This window comes from Mya arenaria, chromosome 8, assembly GCF_026914265.1.
Source record: "Mya arenaria isolate MELC-2E11 chromosome 8, ASM2691426v1".
Taxonomy (NCBI): domain Eukaryota; kingdom Metazoa; phylum Mollusca; class Bivalvia; order Myida; family Myidae; genus Mya; species Mya arenaria.
In genome coordinates, this window is record NC_069129.1 from 69,742,754 (window position 1) to 69,767,051 (window position 24,298).

At 35.4% G+C, this 24,298-nt stretch overlaps 2 protein-coding genes across 7 annotated transcripts; both read right to left on the minus strand.

Moving 5' to 3' along the window:
* Window positions 1-6,068: 6,068 nt before the first annotated feature.
* On the minus strand, window positions 6,069-16,420 carry LOC128244519 (uncharacterized). Its single transcript, XM_052962519.1, has 7 exons — window positions 16,379-16,420; window positions 15,073-15,145; window positions 13,908-14,222; window positions 7,604-7,645; window positions 7,152-7,372; window positions 6,701-6,816; window positions 6,069-6,150 (listed from the first exon to the last, which is right to left on the minus strand). Exons 1-7 carry the CDS (start codon window positions 16,418-16,420, stop codon window positions 6,069-6,071), a joined length of 891 nt encoding a protein of 296 aa, XP_052818479.1.
* Window positions 7,344-23,887, minus strand: LOC128242731 (uncharacterized). 6 transcript variants are annotated; one of them, XM_052959996.1, is made up of 14 exons: window positions 23,741-23,887; window positions 21,747-21,808; window positions 21,197-21,317; window positions 20,803-20,927; window positions 20,118-20,270; window positions 18,120-18,173; window positions 17,320-17,750; window positions 16,379-16,468; window positions 15,402-15,684; window positions 15,073-15,145; window positions 14,142-14,222; window positions 12,617-12,685; window positions 7,604-7,645; window positions 7,344-7,372 (listed from the first exon to the last, which is right to left on the minus strand). In XM_052959996.1, exons 1-7 carry the CDS (start codon window positions 23,859-23,861, stop codon window positions 17,604-17,606), a joined length of 783 nt encoding a protein of 260 aa, XP_052815956.1. In that variant the 5' UTR covers window positions 23,862-23,887; the 3' UTR covers window positions 7,344-7,372; window positions 7,604-7,645; window positions 12,617-12,685; window positions 14,142-14,222; window positions 15,073-15,145; window positions 15,402-15,684; window positions 16,379-16,468; window positions 17,320-17,603. The 6 variants fall into 6 exon arrangements, with proteins under 6 accessions (XP_052815956.1, XP_052815958.1, XP_052815957.1 ...); XM_052959997.1 differs by lacking the exons at window positions 7,344-7,372; window positions 7,604-7,645 and adding an exon at window positions 10,637-11,872; XM_052959999.1 differs by lacking the exons at window positions 7,344-7,372; window positions 7,604-7,645; window positions 12,617-12,685 and adding exons at window positions 10,637-11,872; window positions 13,770-13,788.
* Between the last annotated feature and the right edge of the window lie 411 nt (window positions 23,888-24,298).

Consider the following 24,298-nt stretch of genomic DNA (forward strand, 5'->3'; position numbering starts at 1 on the left):
TTTGTGACTGTGGACAAGGCACAGAAGACGCAGAACATTATTTCTTTAAATGTAGTAGATACGGCGAAGAACGCGTGTTATTTTTTCGAAATACTCGAATATTTCATCCTTTAAGTACATCTAAATTATTATTTGGGATAGAAGATAACACAGTCGATGAAAATAGTGTGCTTTTTATTGAAGTTCTAAAGTACATAAAATTAACGAAACGTTTCTTTTGATATCACCCTCAATCACGATATAAACGGTCTGGGATGTTATTACATTGTATTTTCTTTTGGTGGCAACCAATTAATTTCTTCTTTTTTTCTAAAGTAATTAACGTTATCTCTTTTTTCTAGTTACGTTTAATCATAGATTTAAACGACATTGACGCTATATTGACGCCTGGGAAGGGCTGGAACTAATGTTGTAATAACTTGTGGCCCAACCCATTTGTTCTTTTTGTTTTATTTGATTGTAAATGTACATGTAAATTGTATGCAAAATAATTCTTTACAAAAGAGCAATAAAATATGATTAAACTAAACATTATTTTAGCCAACCTTATTTTAATCGCCAAGTTAGTAACAGCCCAGACAAGCCAAAATAAAGAATTTTGACCAATGAACCTTGAGCATGACCTTTGACTTACAGACAAGGGTCTTGCCTGGTTATGCCAAAATACAAGAAATTTTGACCATTGACACTTTAGTGGGACTTTGACCTATAAGACATTAGTCTTCACACCTTCTTCTCATAGTGAACATTTCTACAAATCTATTTTAAAATCCCTTGAATAGAAGGCCAAGTTACAGCCCATAGAAGTCATCAAATGCAGTGGTGACCTCGACTCAAGTGGGCTTGACAAAATAGCAGAAAACCATTTGTTCTAGTCATCATTACATATTCATACAAATTGCTGTATATCGGCGTGGTAACTTTAATTTTGTGTTCAGTTGAAAACTGGAGAAGAATACATTTTTGGTTTATTTCCAATAATCATTCTTGCAATGCACATACAAAAGTTAATAATAGCAAACGGAATACATCAACAAACTTAGTTTGAGTCTTCATAGATGGCATGAATAGTCTGTGTACATTTAAGTCAACATTTGTTATACATCAAAAAGCACCAAAATACTGACTGACATTATACACTATCAGATTCCTGGAAAAATACTAAATAATACATGTCCAACAAAACATTTCCAGTTGTAAATATTACAAGCAGGCTATTGAAATGACAGCAGTTTTGTGTATACACTTGTATATGTACATGCAAGTTGGCTATTAAACCTAACTTGAAGATGCTTGTTGGATTGTTTTATCGACCCCCAAACACTTCTGCTGTCTTGGATTCACGTATTGAGGAGTCTATTGACACGGCTGTAAACACTGATATTTCTAACATTGTTTTGGTGGGTGATTTTAACTTGAATGCTACTCCATATTGTATCAGTCCTAAAATAGTGTCTTTATGTCAGCAATATGGTCTTACCCAATGCATTGATGAGCCCACTCATTTTACCGAACATTCTTCGTCTATTATTGACCTGGTATTTTTAAAAAATACTAGAAGTTTGCTTCTCTGTGAAGTTGGAGATCCCTTGTTTGATCAACAAGTTCGCTATCACTGTCCCACTTTTGTCTTCTTTAAGTTTTGTAAGCCAAAGTTAATTTCTTATCGTCGTCTTGTATGGCTGTATGACCGTGGTGATTACAATACATTTAGAGCACACCTCGAAGATTTTGATTGGGACTTGATTCGCTCCAATGATCTTAATACATGGGTTTCTCGTTTTACTTCTACTATTCTTGATGGTGCCAAGCGCTATATACCTAATCGTATGATCACTATCAGACCTCAAGAACCCAGATGGATTTCATCGGATATCAAGAGGCTCATTCGTCGTCGCAAACGCTTATATAAAGAGGCGAAGAGGTCAAACATACCATCTACATGGAGGAAATTTAGAGAGCTACGGAATCTTATTATTTCTAAAATTAGAGAAGCCAAGGCTTTGCATATTGACTCTATCTCTAAATCTCTACTCGAAAAGAAACATTCCAAAGGCTGGTGGTCTACCATTAAACAATTCATGTCCCCTAACTCTGGTTCTCTTTCGATTCCACCTTTAGTTGTTGAATCTGGTATTATTCATAGCAATGCAGATAAGGCTGATGCTTTCAACACTTTTTTCGCCAATCAAACACATCTCACAGAGCCTAACAGTGAACCTGTACCACCGACTTACCATATATCCTCCCTACTATCAACAGTCGGTTTTAGACCCTCGGATATAGAGCCTCTCCTTCGTTCTTTGCCATTAGGGAAAGCTGTAGGTCCAGACACGATTAATAATCGTGTTCTTATTGAACTATCTGCCGTCCTCGCAAAACCACTTAGTGATATTTTCAATTATTCGATGTCTATTCCATCCTTTCCTGATTCCTGGAAGATTGCTAATGTTTGCCCTATCTTTAAGAAGGGTGAGTCTAATCTTGTCGCTAATTATCGACCTGTATCTCTACTTGACTCACTTGGCAAAGTATTTGAACGTGCAGTCTATAAGCACTTGTTTAACCATATTGTAGACAACAATATATTGACGGATTTTCAGTCTGGCTTCCGACCATGTGATTCAACTGTGAATCAACTATCTTTTATATATAACAGCTTCTGTGAAGCACTTGACAACGGTAAGGAGTTGCGTATCATATTTTGTGATATAAGTAAAGCCTTCGACCGTGTCTGGCATAGAGGCCTTCGTTCGAAATTGCATGCTATTGGCGTCCGAGATCATTTGCTTCACTGGCTTGGTAGTTACCTACAACACCGCAAACAACGTGTTATACTTCAGAATTCTTCGTCTTCCCTTCGTTACATTAAAGCAGGTGTTCCTCAAGGTTCCATTTTAGGACCCTTGCTCTTTATCATTTATATTAATGACATTGTTCGCGACATCGAAGCTAACATCAGTCTTTTTGCTGATGACACTAGCCTATCTATGGTAGTCGATACCCCTAACAATACTGCTTCTGTTCTTAACTCGGACTTACAGAAGATAAGCCGTTGGGCCGATACTTGGTTAGTCTCCTTTAATCCCCAGAAAACCAACTCAATGATGATTTCCAGGAAACTCCACCGAACCCTACATCCCCCTTTGACTATGCTTAACCATAACATCTCAGAGACTTCCTCCCATAAACACCTCGGTATGTTTCTTTCTAGTGACTGCTCCTGGTCTGCCCATATTGATTATATCAAAGACAAAGCATGGTCCCGTGTTAATATTCTACGTTCGCTCAAGTTTACTCTTGATCGTCTCACCCTTGAGACAATTTATATGACCTTTATCCGACCATTGCTTGAATACGGCGATATTATATTTGACAACTGCACTGCAGGGGAAAAGCAGGAACTTGACAAAATACAACACGAGGCTGCGAGAATCGTCACAGGTGCAACAAAGCTAGTTTCTATTGATAAACTTTACAGTGACCTGAACTGGCAGCCCCTTTCAGTTCGCCGCACCAACCACAAACTTATTTTTATGTTTAAAATCAAATCCAATATTAGTCCTATATACCTTGTTAATCTCATTCCTTTACGCCCAGCCGATCCTAGGTACAATCTTCGAAACTCTTCGGATATTCCACTTATACATTGCAGATCCACACTATACTATAACTCTCTTGTTCCGTCTGCCATTCGTGCTTGGAATACTCTCGATTCAAGTCCGCTGACTCAATACAAAGTTTTAAAAGGCTGATTAGTAATACTCCTAAGGTTCCTCATTATTTTAACACAGGACCTAGGTGTTTACAAGTCCATCACACTAGGCTTAGGCTAGGCTGTAGTCTACTTAATTATGATCTTTACCGGAAGAATATTGTTTCCTCACAAGCTTGTCTCTGTGGTGTCTCTGAATCTGTCCGCCATTTTATGTTATTTTGTCCCCTTTATACCTCCTACAGAGAGGATATGTTCGAGTCAATAAATTTGCTCGTCCCTGGTACAGCTATCACGCTCGACTTATTGCTAAAGGGTAACGTTCGATTTACTGATCCCGTCAACTCGCAGCTTTTTTCTATTGTTTACTCATACATTGATTCTACCAAGAGGTTTCTTTGAGTACTAACTCTCTAAACAGCTTATGTGTGCGTTGAAATTCATCTAATCTGTTTACTTTGAGACACATCATTCCCACAATCTTCTACTGTTTCTAATGATTTTGTATTATGAGCGCTTAACTCATTTTATCTATATGTTTGACTTACTAAAATATTTACATTTTACTATAGCAATATTCATTTGAAGTACCGCTCAACTTAAAACTTGCTCTATGTTTGATTTATTACAATACTTAAATTTCATAATAGCATTATTCTTCTACATTTATTTTAGACATATTCATCTTCTTGGTAAATATAATAAATGATATTTTGTGCGACAACCTTTTTCTGATTCGTAAAGTATACATGCATACGAAAATGATCTATATAAGCTATGCTTTCGATCAAATTCTTTGTTTTTCATTGATGTATATATGTTGTCTTGTGTTATTTTCCTCAATAAATATGTTTAAACTAAGTAGGAATACAAACACTTGTCCTAAAACCCAAAACATAGATTTAAAGTTTTTTCACGGATTTATTTTGCCTGCGTCTTATAACCCCATATTATCTTATAACCAGTCATTTACAGTACATGAATCTGTGTGTTAAGTGATATGAAGTATTGGCAGTTTCAAGTCTAGGCCCAAGTTTCTCTGACAACAATTCTTAACTCGTTTCTTTCACTTTTTAAATCATGCGTAAAAGGAAATGTATTTTATATCTTTTTCTTAATTTCTGATTTGTTTTGCATTTATTACCATTTAAGAACTCAGAAAAGCTGTTTTCTATCTTAAGGTCATCTTCTATTAATAGTAAAACTATTAACTTGTAGATTTTAAGTAATTACTCACATTTTTAGCCTTAAAAATAAAATTCATAAAATATTGACAATTTATTTATTGATTTAAATCAACATAATTAACAGAGAATATGCATGTTATAGAGAAAAAACTACTCTGGTTTCAAGCCATGCCAGGCTGAAATATCCTTATTAAATAAGCTGTGTAAGTTATAAAGTAAATCCTGGATAATTTTTGAGGGAATGGTGCCAGGTTCATATCTTCTGTATTTAATGAAATTTAATAAATTTCTTTTTCCGATCAAAAAAGATGTTCTGCATCTTATCCCTGGTTTGCCAACATACATGTACATCATGGTTTCTTCCGATTTTGACAAAAACTATAGTGATCAAAAATTATCTTTTTGAAAACACTTCTAAATACTGGTAATGTGATAAAAATAGCATGTGACTCATGACATTAATGCTAAAACAATGTAAATGTGTTGGGAGTATTTTTGGAGCATTTCTTATTCATTTGAGATTTAAACAAGAAATATATATATATATATGCACAAGAATATATATAACAAGATAGCCATAAAAATCATTGTTACCTGAATGATGTATTTATGAAACACAAATAACATATATTCATTTCTCAAAACTAATGCCAATATAAAGAGGCTGGGTTAGCACTTGTCTCAGTTTTCTAGGAACACTTAAACATCAGATGAATAATGTCAGAACACAGATGTCTTATCAATGCCAATGAGTCTATAATGGGAGCTGTTTTGCAACTTAAAAGGATGATTCTCTGTATGAGGAAAACAATAGATGAATTGCGTTGGTTTCCATTTAAATGATGTATTCAGGTGGTCTCCCCTTGAACGATGTAATCAGGTGTTGTTGCCAATAATGATGTGATGAGCTGGTCTCCCTATCAATGATCTGATCAGGTGATCTCCCCTTGAATGATGTGATCAGGCGGTCTCCCCTTGAATGATGTGATCAGGCGGTCTCCCCTTGAATGATGTGATCAGGCAGTCTCCCCTTGAATGATGTGATCAGGCGGTCTTCCCTTGAATGATGTGATCAGGTTTTGTTGCCAATTATGATGTGATGAGCTGGTCTGCCCATCAATGATGCTTGTTGCCCCTTGAATAATGTGATCATCTGTAAGAGGTCATCAGATGAAGGTGGTTTTACTGGGCTGGGTGACATCCCCCAGATTTGGTTCAGACTCGGACCGGGACACCTGCCGCACCACACTGGAATACAATCTTTTGTTAATGGAACTCAATCTCTTGATAGTTTGAACATAATGTTTCTATTATAAGAAGCAAGACTTTGGGGTCAGACTGGTAAACATTCACTGAGTTGAATTATTTCACTTTATTTACACAATTGTACCTTCACATTATATGTGTGTTATCTTTTCATTTCCACAATAAGCATATCTCCTCTGGCCCCAATTTCTCGAAACTTCTTAAGTCCCTTTTAACAGGATTAAGCTAAGCTCATTATTTTTGTTTTTTCAATATTTTGCTTAATATTCACTTCTTTAAGAGTTTTTATACTATGGATAGGAATTATCGTTCTGATTGTCACTATAAACCATTTTTCATTTATCAAAATTCAATTAAAGTATGTATTTTGGCTAATTGAAATAAGGTACTTAAGCCTTTTAAGCTTTTAAGCTTAAGAAGTTTCGAGAAATTGGGGCCTAGATTCTCTGATATAAGAATATATTTTCATGTATATGAAACTTTCTGTATATTTTTACCCAAGAAAAACAACTAGTTTCTGATCAATGCTTACGATGATTTTCTCTCCTCAGAGTGTAGACTCTCCTTGCTGATGGAGTGGACAGGTTTACGACCCTTGTTTCTGGAAGGGGCTGTGGGAGGTGGCATCAGGTCACGGTCTTTTGGTACCTGTATTATTATAATTATTAATGTTACGCACTGAGAAAAGACCAACTTCCTTGCTTAAAAGAATCAAACAAAATTTACAAATTTAAGGGGGTTGCTTAACATCTTTCAAACAGCTGTTTTTTAAAACTGATTTAGGTTACAATGGCTCAGTACAAGACCCAGGTCACTCATTCTATTTTTACATTGAGAGACAATTGTCTTGTGCCAAGCTCTTGATGTATATCCTGATAAAGAGAAGTATGCAGAAGCGACCCTTACCTGGGTACTACAGATATTCACTCCAAAACATGTACTTCTGTTATTCTGAACTGCAAACAAAGGCTTTGTAAACTTACAGACTTTCTGTAGAGATTTGGTGAGGGCTCGGCACTGTTGCGTGGGGATGACCGTGGCGTAGAGCCATCACTGTTCACATCCTCTGTTGAGCCCCAGTTTCCCCGCCTCACGGTTCGCTGCACAGCACCCGTAGATGCCCGTATTAGGGAGCGGATCGCGCTTTCACGGTTACTGCGGCGATTCCCCGCATTCCTCATGAATGCCCCATCCTGACTTTGACCTATGAATATACATGTTATATCGTCTCAAATTGTTCATGTATTTTTTAAAGAATTTGTTTGACAACATGACCACATAAAAGAGCAAGCACTTAATATGATATATAATAATCGCTGTTAAAACGACAAGTATTCTAAATTTCAATATTTGTTGATGAATCTATTTTCAAAACAAAATGACACCAACAATTCCTTTTCTCAAATAAACAGCTGTAGACGAACTTAAACTTTACCAGTGCTGGTTTTTGATCCCAGCCTACTTGAAACTAGCAACTCTGAAATGGAAGACAAAATTAATACTTTGTGATATAAAATCATTAAGTCTAGGTCTAATCATAAATTATATTAAAACAAAAATCCTTCTATTATTAGTTATAGACATTTTAAATGTTCACAACTTTCAAATGTGTTTATACTGACACAGATCAATCATGCTCAATCTATTTAATTATATTGTTCAGTTTTTGGTTTAATAAAATTGCAATCATAACAATTTGGCAGCAAATTTTACATCTACATGCATGTTGGTAATTCATTCATAAAATGCAACTATTATGTCAATACTACAGTCAAATAATTATACATCAGATAAAACAGTACATATCTTGGGCATGAGGAAGAAGAGCTGTTAGCATAGTCTATCTAGAGTATAGCATCACTTGGCACTGTAAATGATGACTATGCTCATGTCAAGTATGATATATATTAAAAAGAGCAAAATTTGTAAAAAAGAAAGGTTTAATGAAATATTTTAAATAAGCTTTTAGGTTATTGACTGCTTCTTCAAGCCCGTAACATATAATATTCCCATTCTTGCTTTCACATTCTAAACTGAGATAAAGAAGAGGTAAGTATGGTACAGTAGGACATTCTCATGCTACAGGACTTGTATGGGTCAGAAGTATGGGGTGATTATGTCAACTAAATGTGCAGCAACCTATTTCAGTGGGATATCATACGGTAACTTATAAGACAAGCATGCATACATATTCAATTAAAGATTTACAGTGCACAATTCAGGAATATACAGAACTTAACTGTTAATGTATAATTAAAGATGCACTCTTACTCCTAAATAAGATTGACCACAATTAACAATATTGTTTTAATATTCCAAAAAGGATGAATAAAGGTTGAAAAAAATGGTTCTTATGAAGGATACCGAGTTAATTTTGAAAGAAATAAGCATAAAACGTGGTATTTCTTCCTTATGAGACGATAGTATCTGACCACAGTAATTCTTTTAGCATTCACCACTCATTTAATATTTTTGCGCTTTCTGCTATTTATATACACGGTTACTATCATGTTATCAGTAATTAATATTTACCATAAATGCAGTATTTAGTAAATAGTTAAAGGTTTATCGGTCAAAATTGATCTTTGTTATAAATACATGTGTATGTATTGATTTTGAATATGAGTGTCACTTTAATTTTCATCTTTGTCACAAAACACACTCATTCGATCCACATTAAAATGACATGATGTCTAAAAAAAACACAAATAATATTAACAATATCAGGACCTGCAAAGTAAGTGAGTCAAGTGAATACAACAGAACCCTCAATTAATAAAGTAACCATTATTCACAAATATTGAATGGACTCCATAAATTAACAAGCGCTGTCATAAGACAGCACACTCGACTATACATTGATTTGTCTATGAGATATAAAAATGAATAATATGCACTATTAATGAAATTTGTGCATGTCAAAAACAGGGGCTATAACTTGTTTTGAGGATCATACAGAGTAAACTAACGTAATAACGTAATCATCTTGCTGCCTTGAATATTAAGCTATTGTGAGACTTTAGCCCTGCCTGATTTTCAAGATATAATCAAAAGCCCCAATGTTCAAAAAAAAAAATCTAAGTCAATCAGGGCCCATAAATTGCATTTAAGACCTTATAGAGTCATATACCGTACTTACTGATGGCCCTGCTTGTTTATACATGCTGAAACGCTTTCATTAAATTTCTGATGTAAATTGGGGGCTATGATTTGTATTAAGGATCAGGTTGAGTCATATAGAGTTTTCTATCTTAGTTGTCGGATGGCCGTGACACCTATTTGAAATAACAAGATAATGGATCAAACGGTAGTCGAGATTGAAGTAAAAACCTCAACTAAATGCTCTAAAACTTTTCCCGGACACAGATGCCAATGCAGACACGAAGCCAAGTAGAAAAGCTCTCCCTATTGATTAAATTGAGCAAAACAATCAAGCAGAAGCAAAATAAACAGGGTTTCAACGTCTCCAAGTCAATATTGAAATAACATAAAGGCACACTTTCAGCACAATATTCAAGGAAAAGTTTGGTTTCAATAACTGTTAGTTGAAGAGCCAAACCAATATTTGTGAATATTTGTCCAAGAGTGAGAGACAGGTACCACAGTTAGCATGAACATTTCACACTACATGGTGTATGTTTCTATAGCCTGTTCTGGAAGCCCTGTCATACAGAGAGCAGGAGTACAAGGGTGCACACATAACAGAACCAACACACCGCAGACTTCTACATGACTTTCTGTACCTAGCAAACATCCTTACACAGATAATAGTAAGAAAATAACATGTACAGTAAACCTTATTTAATCTACAATTGGTTTCTTTGCTGTTTATGTCTGACTGGTAAGACAACTTGGTTTGTTTCTTAAGGGTTTCAGGCCACAAAAGATATATTGATACATTATATTAATCATAAGGACACTTGTGACCTTATAATATTATTGGAATTTCATTATACCTTACATGCTTATGTTCTTCAAATTGTAATTTCATTATTATTAAGTGTATAATCATCATAGATTTACCGTTGAAAAACGAATTGTAACACAAATGCAGTGTGATTAACCAGGTTTATGACAAACATTTCATACACAATATATCATTATCCTTAAAAGGCAAATTATCAGAACAAAATTACATAAAAAAATAATATTATAATATTTTTCTTATATACCCCCGGTATGCTTTATATATTTATCCTTAGATTTACATATACAAAACAAATGGGGGCTAAAACTGATATTTTCTAGCAAATGATGGCTAAATCATGCAGAAGTCATGCGATGTCTGGTTCCAAGCTGCCCCTATGTGCTCTAGCCAAGCTGCCTACTGGGCACCAGTAGCTACAGGAAGTACTCACCATTTATCTCAGTCCAATCGGACCGGCTTTTTACCCCATTCCGTGAAGTGTGCAATAAAAATACAAATATATTGTGATTATACTGAGTGTTCACAGCAAAATGCATTTCATTCAAATTAATGACAGCAGGTTATATTCTAAACACTTGTCTTAGTCCCATAAACCTAACTTCTAACATGTGACCATGTCAATCATTTCTGTAGAATGATGCCTGGTAGGTCACTTTTATCCCTATATTGTCACAAAACCACAATTCCTAAAATTATTAATGTAATTCGTGTAAAAAGTCCATTAAATATCTGCTTTTCAACAGGCGTTTGGGCATTTTATTGAAGCTCATATATTGTTAAAGCAATAGATAATGGGCCTAGGCAAACATACCCGGTAGGTTCATGTCCTTAGTTTCATGTGTATATCTTGGATGACTTATTTAAGAGTTATGGCAAAGCATTGAAGTTTTGCTTGATACCAACACGGACAACATCAGCACTATGACATTATCAAAAATTCTGTGAATCCGAATGTGTCGACTGTAGTTAGCGCCCATAGCTTTTCTAGTAACTCTCACCCTGACCATGACATATCGCCGCAAAATCAACAGTGGTCATGTCATGACCAAGACCACTGTGAGTACAAAGTTTGAAAATTTATAACTGGTCAAAACAAATTTGATTGGAAACAATCACACCTACGCATGTCTGTGGTACACAAGATGCAAGTTCTCATTACAAGGGAGGAAATGTCTGCTCAAAGTACTGTGTAACAGTAAGTAATGAATAAAAACAAATACTTACATGCATTAATTGTTTTATTTTGTAGTACATGTACTTTATATATTGTAATCTAATGTAAAATATTTTCTTAACAATACTATAGTATAAATACAAAACACAATAATAAATATTTTAATATGGCGATGTTAACATTGTATGATCAAATAAGTATTCAAAAGAAATTGATTACTATTTTTTTAACATTTAGTTTAATAATTAGTCAATTACTGCGGAACATACAACACTGATTTCTGGCAAGATGTGTTCAGCAGACATAATGCTAGCTGTTGAGCTTTCCCGACATATTTCACCATTGCTCTAGTGCATGCCCTCATGCTAGCAGTGTACACCTTGAATTTAATTTATGAAAGTTTCCAAGCACATGTATTTATGTTTTTTCCCTACATTTCATCATTTCTTATGAACAACGTTCATGTAAATACTCTTAACAAGTGTAACAAGTAATACATACACAATAACATTGACAGATGTTATCAAAAGATATATTGAAATAAAGCTGAGACAATGGCGAGTATTTACAGTATGAGCTTGATTTTATTTCAACACCAACGCCTGAAAAGATGAATGAACAATGTAAGTATATAGAAATTGAACTCTATTCTTGAAATGGTTCTGTATTAAGCCAACAAAATTCAATTTGAACTGACAAATATGCCATGATAATGCCCATAATAAATATAATAGAATATTTTGCAGCTAAGGCAAATAGCTCAAACCCCAACACACCATCATGCAATGACTACAGACAAACGCAGTCCTAATATATAACATATATGAAATGCACATTCAAGACCTAAGCCCTATAAATACATGTATGATTCTCTACAGGCATTGGAATAAGATGGCATGTAAACCATGAGACAATACAGTCATACATTTACACATATCATATACCGGTAGTTTATAATGAATGCTTCAACAGTGATACATTAAAAAAAATATGTTCATCTTTTCAAGTTCCTTAATAATTAAAATATTACGCATGACTGTACATAATAGAAACCATAAAGTAAAAGGGTGTCCATGTATTTATTTTTTTAAATAAAAAGCCTATTTTATCATCCAGGAAATGAAATTAATTTTTGTGCGTTTTTTTTGCCAATTTTGCCAGATCACAATTATTTAATAATTGGCAATCATTGATGAACAAAGATCTTGCTAGGTTGATTAGCAAACAACACTGAATATAACTTTTTGTGAAATTTCAACAATCAACCGTATACATGACATCCCAGCTCAACTGAATGATTTCTGATGAGAGAGAGAGAGGGAGGAACAGTGGAGCCTAGAGAATACCAGGTTTGTTTTGGGGGTCAAACTGTTCTGTGCCGGGGATGCTGCACCTAGATGATAGGTACCTAGTGCCTACAAATATACATCAGCACGCCTCTTCACAAACCATATACATGTATACAAACATGTAGTATTGGAGTTTTCACACATTCCATGGGTAATTATTACTTACAATACTGCAAGATATAAGTTATAGCGTATTTGTCCTAATGTCCCATTTGACCCCATACCCATCCTTGTTTTTAATATTTGTTCTGTGTAACCTATCATAGTACTTTAGGGTAGTGTGTTATATGAAAGGTATCAGAAGGCGCACAGGAAACAAAATGGCAGCTGATATGATGTTTACAACAGAAGCAGAGGTTTTTACAAGTTATCAGTTAAACATTGATCAAGTCCCTAAATCAGTCAAAATACAATATACAAAATGAAAGACCCACACACCGTACATGTCTATTAGGACATGTGCAACTAGGACAAATACATTTTATGCTATAACTGCAATCTTACATTTTAGCTCAAAATCAAGTGTAAGCATTTTAAGGTGCATTTTATACTGAAAGCAAGGAATTTCATCTATTACAGTAACACTTAACTTTAGTGTTAACATGACAACAGTCACTGTCAAAATCAAGATTTTGAAATCATTGCAACAACTAAGTTTCTTTCTACTGTAAAGTTGCATGCAAAAAGTTATTGTATTTATTAAGTTAACTGTTATAAAAAAAGCAGCAAAATGTAAGTGTGTAGTCCGAGTGTTCACCACAACTCCCCACGGAAATAAAATACTATCACAGAAATACAACCACCGTGTTATAGAGTATAATGCAAATAAAAGTAAAGCTATCAAACATTAAAATACTAAAAATCATTAACAAAGTTGTCATGAGCATTAAAACAGCAGGAATGTATTGCACACAAAGAAAAACAATAAAATCTAAATAAAGCTAACTAAAATCACAAAGTCCTTAAGCTCGATATTTAAAAATTACAATATATCAAATAAAAATTACAAATTTGAAGACCTTCAGACTACTTATATTGGAGTCAATTCATGAACCTCATTCAGTTAGTGTAGAAATGTTAACACTTCTTTTATATTCACTCAAGACCGATAAGCTATTATCAGATAATTGCGCTACATAAATTTGGTTACCTATGATTCTACATGTATTCTGAAAAATACATATTATTACAAGTTCATGAATGTAACACAGCTATATATCAGAAGAATCATCAAGATGTTCGTGTAATGACAACCTTTCAATTTTAACGGATGCCCTAAGTGACCCACCACCAAAACCTCCTATCTCGCTACTGGAACCTGCGCTCTGAACATGACGGAAATCAGTCGGGGCGCTAATCAACTCGCTCTTTACTCGTCTAAAATCTGAGGGCTGACTTATAGTTTTGTTTGCCTTATGTCTCAGTATGACTGGGTTTTCCCCGGGGGTTGTTTTGCGTAGGCTTATACTGGTGGCTACAGTGCTATCAACAGAGTCTGCGAGATGGCTGTGGTGAGACTTACGTTGTGTGCGACTAGAGGCAGAGTTTGGCAGGTACTGCTTTGCTTTCTTCCCGCTGTAATCTCGGATATTTGGGTCTGCCTCTGCAAAATGAAGAATAATATAAAGAGTTATTATCTAATGACTTAAAGTATACAGAAAATGTTGATGAGCTATTTTGAGTACTTACAAGGTACACACAAGGTCTTATCATACAAAAAAATGACAGAACATGTGCTTAATCAATGAGAACAGGCTATTGCTAGAAGATGAATTTCATGCGTGTTTCATATGCCTAAGGTTCTCTACTGTAAGAAATCAGTTTTTATATAGCTAGTACATGGGTCGATCTGACCTACATGCCTTTCACAGACTCCTACAGTCAGATAATAGTTTTGTTATTATACAAGTGGCAATATTTATATTTTACTTGTTAAAAATGGCGGATTAATATTGAAATTTGTATACAATTTGTATTAAGCAATGACACCACTGTATTGTAATAAATGATGAATTTATAATAGTATACTTATGTATTTTGGTTCTGATGCCATTATGTACTGAATAAAGTTGAGTTGAGTTGAGTGGAAAATATGTGTATGCAATGCATTTCAAAAAACAGATATACAACATAACATAACATAGGGCTCATCATCTGCCCATGACCAATGTGCTAATACCAAGTTTGAAATCTCTACAACAATTCATTCAAAAGTTATTGATCGGAAATGAGTGTGAGGCTGATGCCAGACAAAGTAATTCCCATGTGGCTGCCATGGTTTGCAGGTGCCACAATAAAAAGGCCATGATGACCATATACATCGTTTGTAAGCAGCAAAAATAATAAGCTGATGCATGTAGTTAAAAGACCAACTCATATTTACGGTCGAAGGTCAAAAAGGGTAGTGTATAGATTTGAATAATCTGGTTCATGCTAGGGAAAATTCAACCTACTGAGTCCCTGAATGAGGAGTTCTATCACTTCTTCATGTCCTTGTTGGGCTGCTAAATGTAGTGGTGTGTAACCCTGAAACATTCAAGTTGGTTGTAACCCTGAAATGTTGAAGTTGTGTAACCCTGAAATATTTAAGTAGTGTGTATTCAGCATATTCTTCTGATAAAGACAGAAATATCAATATTATTATCAATTTACAATTATGAAACATGTTTGAAGGATTTGCATAAATACCAATATAACTGTTTGTGCATTTAATTGATTGTTTGTATCATTTTTGCAAATGTAACAAATTTACTTGACAGAATATAATACAATATGGACTCACCCCCTGAATAAGTCCAAATCAGCGCAGCAACAATGCATGGAAGGTCAAAACATCAGTGTATTGTATGTTATTGAGTAAACACAATGTAAAACATGTATCTTTTTTTGTGATATCTAACAAATATCAAAGTGAAAAATATAATTGTCATTATATCTCAAAATGCATTAATAATTAATGTTCTGTACAAGTATTAAAACGTTTATAAATAAAATTATGAAGATTATCTTTAAAAAATACAACTTAAAGCATGGTAGACTGATATACAGTCTATGATACTCACATTCTGCATCCAGCATGAAAAGAAAAAAAGAAAATATGGTTTACATTTTGTCTTCACGGATAAAATCTATCATGCAATATTTACTTATTTCTGTTCATTCTCAATAACAATAGATAGACAGTAACACCAGGGATTAATGTATTAATTATTTATATTGTTATTGTGGAAAAACATATACAGGCATAAGCCCATGAGTACAGTATACAAATACAATGGTTAATACATTCATATGGTTGGCGATGAGTATTATGTACATGTAGTAAGATATAGCGAAAGGAGAGTACAATGTAAATTGCAATACAATAAATAATTATTTCAGGCAGAACTCAATGTTTAAGTTTTAGGAAGGCACACACACATATATATATATATATATATATATATATATATATATATATATATATGCTCATATATTACTAATTGTAAAATATTAAGTTTCTTGCAGCAAATGCTTTATGACAAAATGTTGCTATTTTTTTTTCAAAACAACAACTTTCTGATTGTGATAAATCTTAACTTAATAACATTAGCATTGGTATGGTAATACCTGTTTATTAGTGTTTGTCTTAGTTCTATGAAACATTCACATTCGAAAATAAAGTGAAATTCATCTTCTAAAGAGTTACAAAATAAAAAATCTATATCTACAAATCACATGAAATTACAGGTTGCATGGTTAAGTGATGTATCTACTCACAGTTTTCTGGTTGACGTTAACACCTTGTTTTCCCATCAACATTTTGATCACCTGGGTTCGTCCGTGAAGGCAAGCCCAGTGTAAGGCAGTCTGAAACCAGAAATGCTCTCAGTTTACAAGGAATCATTTTTTGAATGAACATGAATCCTCTGTATAATACAGTAAGGACATACACAACACAAAATACCTTTCTACAGTCAGACTATTTCAGCCCACTATGGACGACTATTCCTAATAAAAAATCAAAGACAGTTTGTGTTCTATATTAACAATCAAATTAAATCATGTTGTGAAACTGAAATTCTAATTCATTAATGAATTATTCACCAAATGAAAATTATGCATGGTAAGTCTTCAAAAGGGATTTCATATCATAGTCTGAAATGAATCTTAACTTTTAGCAAGAGCGCTGAGGAACGAATGCAAACACTTGTCTGTCTTTTCAGTAAAACATATGCCTAAGTAAACAATTATTTCACCCCATGTTGAGGGACTTACTAGACTTGTGCATATTGGAAATGTGTATTATGTTTCAATTGAATATCTTGAATGTTTTGTTATGGCCAAGGTTAAAGTTCTTGCACAAAGTTGACAATGTTGACACGACAGCGCAGACAATTTTGACATGACCACACAGACAATGTTGACACGACAGCGCAGACAATGTTGACATGACAACACAGACAATGTTGACATGACAACACAGACAATGTTGACACGACAGAGGAGACAATGTTGACACGACAACACAGATAATGTTGACACAACAGCGCAGACAATGTTGACACGACAGCGCAGACATTGCTGACGCCAACACAGCTGACGACAACACTGCTGACAACAACACTGCTGACGCCACCTTGACTATCACAATACTACAGCTTTTTTTCTTAAAAAAATAATGACAACCAATAAATACAACAACATGCCCTGATACTTACATACTGTTATATCCAATGTGATGACACATACAAGTTGTGGAGTAACATGAAAGAGAATATACAAACATACAATCATAACTTATTATGAATATTTTCTTTGAAATCTTTAATGTTTTTTGTTCGAGCAATCATTTTAATCCATACCAGAAGTAGCACTTTAAGCTTAAAGACTGCACACTTTTAAAAACAACTATCAGAAAAGTAGTACCACACCAGATATCAGAGTTGATAAAGCCCATGCCAATATAACAGGTAATCTGTTTTAGTACCAGTATTGCAGCAGTTCAAAACCCCTTCTTCAGGGTTATACTCACACCAGATGTGAAGTCCCTGACTCTGGCTAGTCCTGGGTTCTTGGAGAGTAGCTCGTTCATCAGGTGATATTCCGATGAGGAACTCTTAACTAGCCATTCCTTCTCTATAGGGACAAGCTGGAAAATGTACATCTTATATGTAAAGTGATAGCACATCACAGGGAGACAGTTCTGACAGCTGAGGTTGGAAATAGAATAAAACTGGATATTTTCCAAGCAAAATAAAAGCATATACAAACTTACAGACAAGGTATTATGAGAAATAATACACAAAAATGCAACAAATACAAGCGCAAAGTATTGTAGTTTATACTAATTTGTTTAAGCTTGATTGTGACAAAAGCTTATAGCTTACAAAATCACTCTTCAGTCGGATTCCTGGGTAGAAACCAATACTGGTTTCCATTTTAAGTATTCTGATATTTGTTTAACTTCATTCTCAGTTAAGTATTGATAAAAGTCAACTACAGCCTCTTGCCAACATACCGGGGAATATCCTACAGAACTCGTTGATGAGTCATCACCATCCAAATCTCGACCCTGAAACATGCAAGTTTTAACAGTTTTGTTCAGTTAACAAGCATACATTCTATTGTGTACCCATCATAAATCTCCTGTCAATGAACACTCCTATATTTCACTATTATCAAATTCGACTTCAGTGATGCAAATTCATCAATCATATCATTGCGCCATGATTAAAGGAGGATACTAACATAAATAAAGCAGTATTTAACTGTAATATAATATGTTTTAACATGCCTTTTGAACAATTCTTATCAGCTTAGTACATGTATCTTAAACAAGTATGAGGTTCCTGGGTCAAAGCGTTCTCAAGTTATTGATCGGAAACCGTTTTTCATGTAAAGGTCACACTGACCTTGACCTTTGACCCACTGACCTCAAAATCAATAGGGTTCATCTGCTGGTGATGACCAATACACATACCAAGTATGAGGTCCCTCGGTCAAAGCGTTCTCAAGTTATTGATCGGAAACCATTTGGTATTCCGACCGACCGACAGACAGACAGACCGACCGACCGACCGACATGTGCAAAACAATATACCCCACTTTTTTCAAAAGGGGGCATAAAAAAGGTTAATTAACCTGCATTTTGATCTCAGATGTTATATTTGACTCTAGTGCATTTCTTGTGAAATCATTATCTGCAAAAAACCACTGAGTGAAATATAACAACCCAGATCAATTTGCAATACCTAAAACACCACTCTTTGACATGATATTTAGATTGCTAAAAATGGACAGAAACACATACATCATATCAGTCAGTGACACAGCCAAGCAGAAGAAATCAAACAATGTACAGGTACATAACATTACTCCATCCATCTCATGATGCACAATATATGATGTACCAATGTAAAGTCAATGGTGTATAATGTACCAGTGTCAAGTCCCGAGTAATTAATGCACCAGAGTAAAGTCCTCAATAAATAATGTACCAGTGTCAAGTCCCGAGTAATTAATGCACCAGAGTAAAGTCCATGGTAAATAATGTACCAGTGTCAAGTCCCGAGTAATTAATGCACCAGAGTAAAGTCCATTGTATATGATGTACCAGTGTCAAGTTCCGAGTAACTAATGCACCAATGTAAAGTCGCGACTAGATAATGCGCTAGTGTAAAGTCCCGAGTAATTAATGCACCAATGTAAAGTCGCGACTAGATAATGCGCTAGTGTAGTCTCTAGTAATTAATGTACCAATGTAAAGTCGCGAGTAGATAATGCGCTAGTGTAAAGTCTCTAGTAATTAATGCACCAATGTAAAGTCGCGACTAGATAATGCGCTAGTGTAAAGTCTCTAGTAATTAATGCACCAATGTAAAGTCGCGACTAGATAATGCGCTAGTGTAAAGTCTCTAGTAATTAATGCACCAATGTAATGTCGCGACTAGATTATGTGCTAGTGTAAAGTCTCTAGTAATTAATGTACCAATGTAAAGTCCTGAGTAGATAATGCGCTAGTGTAAAGTCTCTAGTAATTAATGTACCAATGTAAAGTCCCGAGTAAATAATGTACCAGTCTAGTGTAGATAATGTATCAATGTAAAGACCCCAGTAAAGTAGATAATGCGCCAGTGTAAAGTCCCCAGTAAAGTAGATAATGCGCCAGTGTAAAGTCCCCAGTAAAGTAGATAATGCGCCAGTGTAAAGTCCCCAGTAAAGTAGATAATGCGCCAGTGTAAAGTCCCCAGTAAAGTAGATAATGCGCCAGTGTAAAGTCCCCAGTAAAGAAGATAATGCGCCAGTGTAAAGTCCCCAGTAAAGTAGATAATGTGCCAGTGTAAAGTCCCCAGTAAATAATGTACCAATAAGAAAATGTACCAATGTCAAGTCCCCAGTAAATTATGTACCAATGTAAAAGTCCCGAGTAGATATGATCAGTTTGAATTTATACAGTGTCATGTTATTCTTAGCAGTAGTTAATTGCAACTGCTGGACTATTGATTTAATCCTGCACCTTCTTCATCTGGTTTTTGCCGCGGACAGCCCCGAGGTTGGAGCCGGAGGTCCGCTGGATATCAGACTCAGACTCCATCCTGTTTAGGTGCAGGGCTCGCTCCCGAACACTCAAAACGCTTGCATCACTATCCTCCTCAAAGGTTGCCGATGACTGGAATTGATTTAATGGTAAGGTTTTATGACAGGCTGGGTTGCAACAAGACGGGGATTTGTTCCTGGATGATTTTACTGTAACCCCTAAAATAATCTAGACATACTAGCTGATGATGACTCAAAATTGTTTTATACCCTGGATGAGCACATGGACAGTGCTGCTTTTCACCAGTTTTTGTTATGACAGCCAGTTAAAAATATTACTTTCTTTTCCTAAATATGGCTTGCTAGAAAAAAATAACCAGACTGTTAGCATCCTATTCATTGTTAAAAAACAACAAATCAAAAGCATAATGATAGCCATGACAAAACATGTCCATCATTGATTAATTCTCTCTTAATTAATTAAGTCTTGATCAACCCTCATTTGTGAAGGGTCAGGGAAAATCATACATCATGAAATGCTGTATGAGCAATTTCTAATGATAGTACAACAACAACTTCTAAACAAAACATGACATATTGTATATCAGAAAAGGCCTAGACAACAGGAGAAACATGATAGTGTCCATGTTCTTTTTCTACCATACCAGTGAAGATGAGGACATTGGCGAGGTGAGACTCTGGGTGTCAGGATTGGACGAGACAGTGTCTGAGGAGGCAAACATCTTGTCACTCTGGACACGTGACCTCAGGCGACCATCAACCCTGTCTTCTGGAAAAGAACACCGAAACAAAACCCATATTATCATCAGAATCTTATGTTACAGTTTTCTCTAATGAATTGCAAAGAGAATTATACATAAAAATTATGTTCTTCTGTCTATCGGACAATGAAATCATCACTATTAATATACATTGTACTGTAGTCATTTTGTCCCTATGCTCTCTAAAATTGAACCAGCAGCATGTCAAGCATTATTAGCCTGTATCAATGCATATAGCCATGTATCAACCCAACATACTAAACTCCTTGATAAATACCTCCTCCTGCCATGGTGTTGCCAGGTGGTTCTGACTGTGCCCTGGCCCCTTGGTCAGGCTCTGCCCCACCCCCTGTGTCATACATGTACCTCTTCTTCAACATCAAAACTTTCTCCTTGTTCTGGGCACATGAAAAACATTTTAAGAAACATAACTATGTCTTATTCATGTCATGTTGTCTACAATGTTTTTAGTGCTAATTGATACTTACAGCATGTATATACAGATATGAAATCAGGTTTTGGGGTTTGACCCTACACTAACCACTTTATAAAACATTAATTCATAGGTAAGGTGGTGGTAACGAGATTCATTCAAAATCAGTGAAAACAAATATTTGGATTTAATTTTATACATGTATAATAATCATATCCAAAAACAAAATCACCATCAATATCTGATACTGCCACCTCATATAATGCTTCCAGCAAAACAGTTTTAAAAGTAATATAACATCTATCAGCAATTTTAAGGCTGATTACACAAACATTCTCTTTGTTTATAGGTCAAACTGAAGTAATTAACTGTATAAACCGAAGTTGATTATTACCTCATCCAGCTTAATTGTAGCAAGGGTGTTGACATAGTTCTTAAATTTTTCTCTCATTTCCTCTGAAAAGATGAAGAGAATATAATTATTTTGTTCTGACCAATCAAGTTCAGACATACTAGTATTTCATTATAATAATATAATACAATTTATTCATGATAAATTGCACTGTAAATAACTCACAAATAATAAGTACAAAATGACAGAGGCAGAGGCTGAAACACTTCAAAAATTACTGGGATACTGTGATGGATAGTTGCAAGGAACTCGACTTATACACATTCATATATTTACATTTACCTAGGGGCCATCATATCCATGAAGGTGCATGTATGTCCAAATATTATAAGATCACGATTTACACATGCAGGAGATATAATTTAATTAGATGCCAAATGGCTACTTGTCCAGCCCCTTGAAAGAGTGTTAAGACACAGATATCACATAATGCTTTTCCATGTTATTGCAACACAAAATAAAATGGAGTTCAACAATATGTGGAAACTGCAACACTCCATTTCATTATGGTGAACCTCCATGGCAATTTTTTTGAAAATCCTATAAAGCATGGTCAAGATACAGCACGGACAAGGTTTAGTCCAGACTAGTCCTGTTAACAGAACTCATTTTGACATTTAACTTCTAAGTGTGACTTTAACATTCGAGGTACAGACCTGGGACTTGTATGCAACACGCCACTTTAACTTTATAAACATTCATGTCACGTTTCTTGGAAGATATGGTCGCTCCTATGATTTGTCTATCCCAACCTACAGGCAACCATCCAAATCTTTGCCAGGCCACTGTCCTGACAATATCAGCACATACCACTGTGTTGTTTTTTTTGAAGTTTTAATAGATCATTTGCATACTGAGCATTTACAAGACACCAATTTGTCAAGTAAATGATGTAGGAACATGACCGTGGCAAGTTTTTTAAGTAGATGGGGGTGTACAATAGGGGAGTTATTAATTATTGCCATCTCTTTTTTGCCGGAGTACAAGAATTTAACTTGACATTAATGCCATTTTTTCCAGTCTGTAATTGTGATCATTAAAAGATGAAATGAAAGCAACCACATTACATTTGGCTGCATATAACCTTCTAATGATGTGCAGACCAATGAGAATCCCTGTTATGCACCAGTCAATTGTAACCACGGCCCCCCCCAGGTCCGGGGGAATACCGGGGATAGCCGGGGAAATGGGCCGTGTTTTTACCTTTCAGGTGGCCCCGCAGTGCCGGGTGAATGCCATGGTTTTTTCTTCGCTTTAATATAGCGGGGAATGGGCCTTACCTAGGGTTCCTGGGGTGCAGGGGCATTTGGCGGGGATTTTACCATCTGTTCGTCCCCGCAGGATGGGGATTTTAGCCGGGGTTGGCTGGACCGAAAGTCAAAGTCCCCGCTATTCTCCGGACCTGAGGGGGCAGTGGTTACAATTGACTGGTGCATTATATCAGTGTTAAAATGATCACGATTTGTATATTACTAATCGAACTAGCGCTTTTAATCAAATCAGCTACAGAAAAATGAGTATGCCAGTTGGCCCATCTTCACCAATTTCCTTGAGCCATTCAGATGTTTCCGCGGCCATGGCGCAAGGGCATGGCCTGCATAACATCAAGTTAGATATGATATTTAAAGTCATTATAACAATACTGACAATGTGATCGGGACTAAGAATCTAAAACACTTAAATATTGCTCCACAGAAAAAAGTGTCTCACTCTTCCAGTGTCATTAGGCCATAACTGCTCAGTTTCAGACCAACTCCAGCGGTCAAAAATAACACAAGCCCACAAGCCCGGCAATGGTAAAATGTTCACCGGGCTTGCTCAAATTTTGAATTTTATATAATAGGGCTTGTTAAAAAAAATATGCCATGCAATAGAATATAAATTTCTTGCTTGTTCATCCAAAACTGCAAAAGTTTAATTTCAATGACTGCAATTCTAACAATTTTGAATAAAATATAAAACTGCATTATGGTCACCTTTTCTGGCTGAGTCATTTAGGAAGTTTTTAAAATGTGTTACAAGTTCATGATTTTTAACCCGTCCTCCTTTGCGCAGAATAAATTCTTTCACTGAATTTTCTGTAAACTCCGTTGCCATTTTCAATGCGGAAGTCAATCGGAACTCCTCGGCTAGTATCAAGATATGGCGAAGCTTGCCGGAGATGGCCGAGTTGTTACGATTGTGCGGAAGTACAAAAACATGTCGGTTATATCTGCCGGGTCCCGGAACCGGTTATTGGAAAAGCCGGGACTTTTAAAATCGATTCAGGGTTGGGACCAAAATGTGGCACTGCTTAATACAAATGGCATTTAATAACGATCCCGGCAGTCGGCCGTAATAAAGTGCTATATGCTGGGACCACCACACATGGGACCTCGAGAAAGGTGTTAAAGGAGACTTAGTGGTTAATAGGTCGGTGGTTAAAATGATCAATTCTTTCAAGTTTGACACATTCCAGAAAATGTTTTTTTAATCTATGTCAATACATAGATTTATGTGTGTACATCTTTCCACGTCCGTTATATTTATAAGTA

Coding starts and splice junctions, on each gene's coding strand:
- LOC128242731 (XM_052959996.1), bottom strand. CDS start 23,861: ATGGCAACGGAGTTTACAGAAAATTCAGTGAAAGAATTTATTCTGCGC. Junction 21,809..23,740: donor AAATGACTCAGCCAGAAAAG/GTGACCATAATG, acceptor TCATCTTTTCAG/AGGAAATGAGAGAAAAATTT. Junction 18,174..20,117: donor GCAAAAACCAGATGAAGAAG/GTGCAGGATTAA, acceptor TGCATGTTTCAG/GGTCGAGATTTGGATGGTGA.
- LOC128244519 (XM_052962519.1), bottom strand. CDS start 16,420: ATGTTGATGGGAAAACAAGGTGTTAACGTCAACCAGAAAACT. Junction 7,646..13,907: donor CGAGATAGGAGGTTTTGGTG/GTGGGTCACTTA, acceptor CTTCCATTTCAG/AGTTGCTAGTTTCAAGTAGG. Junction 6,151..6,700: donor TCTGAGGAGAGAAAATCATC/GTAAGCATTGAT, acceptor ATTGTATTCCAG/TGTGGTGCGGCAGGTGTCCC.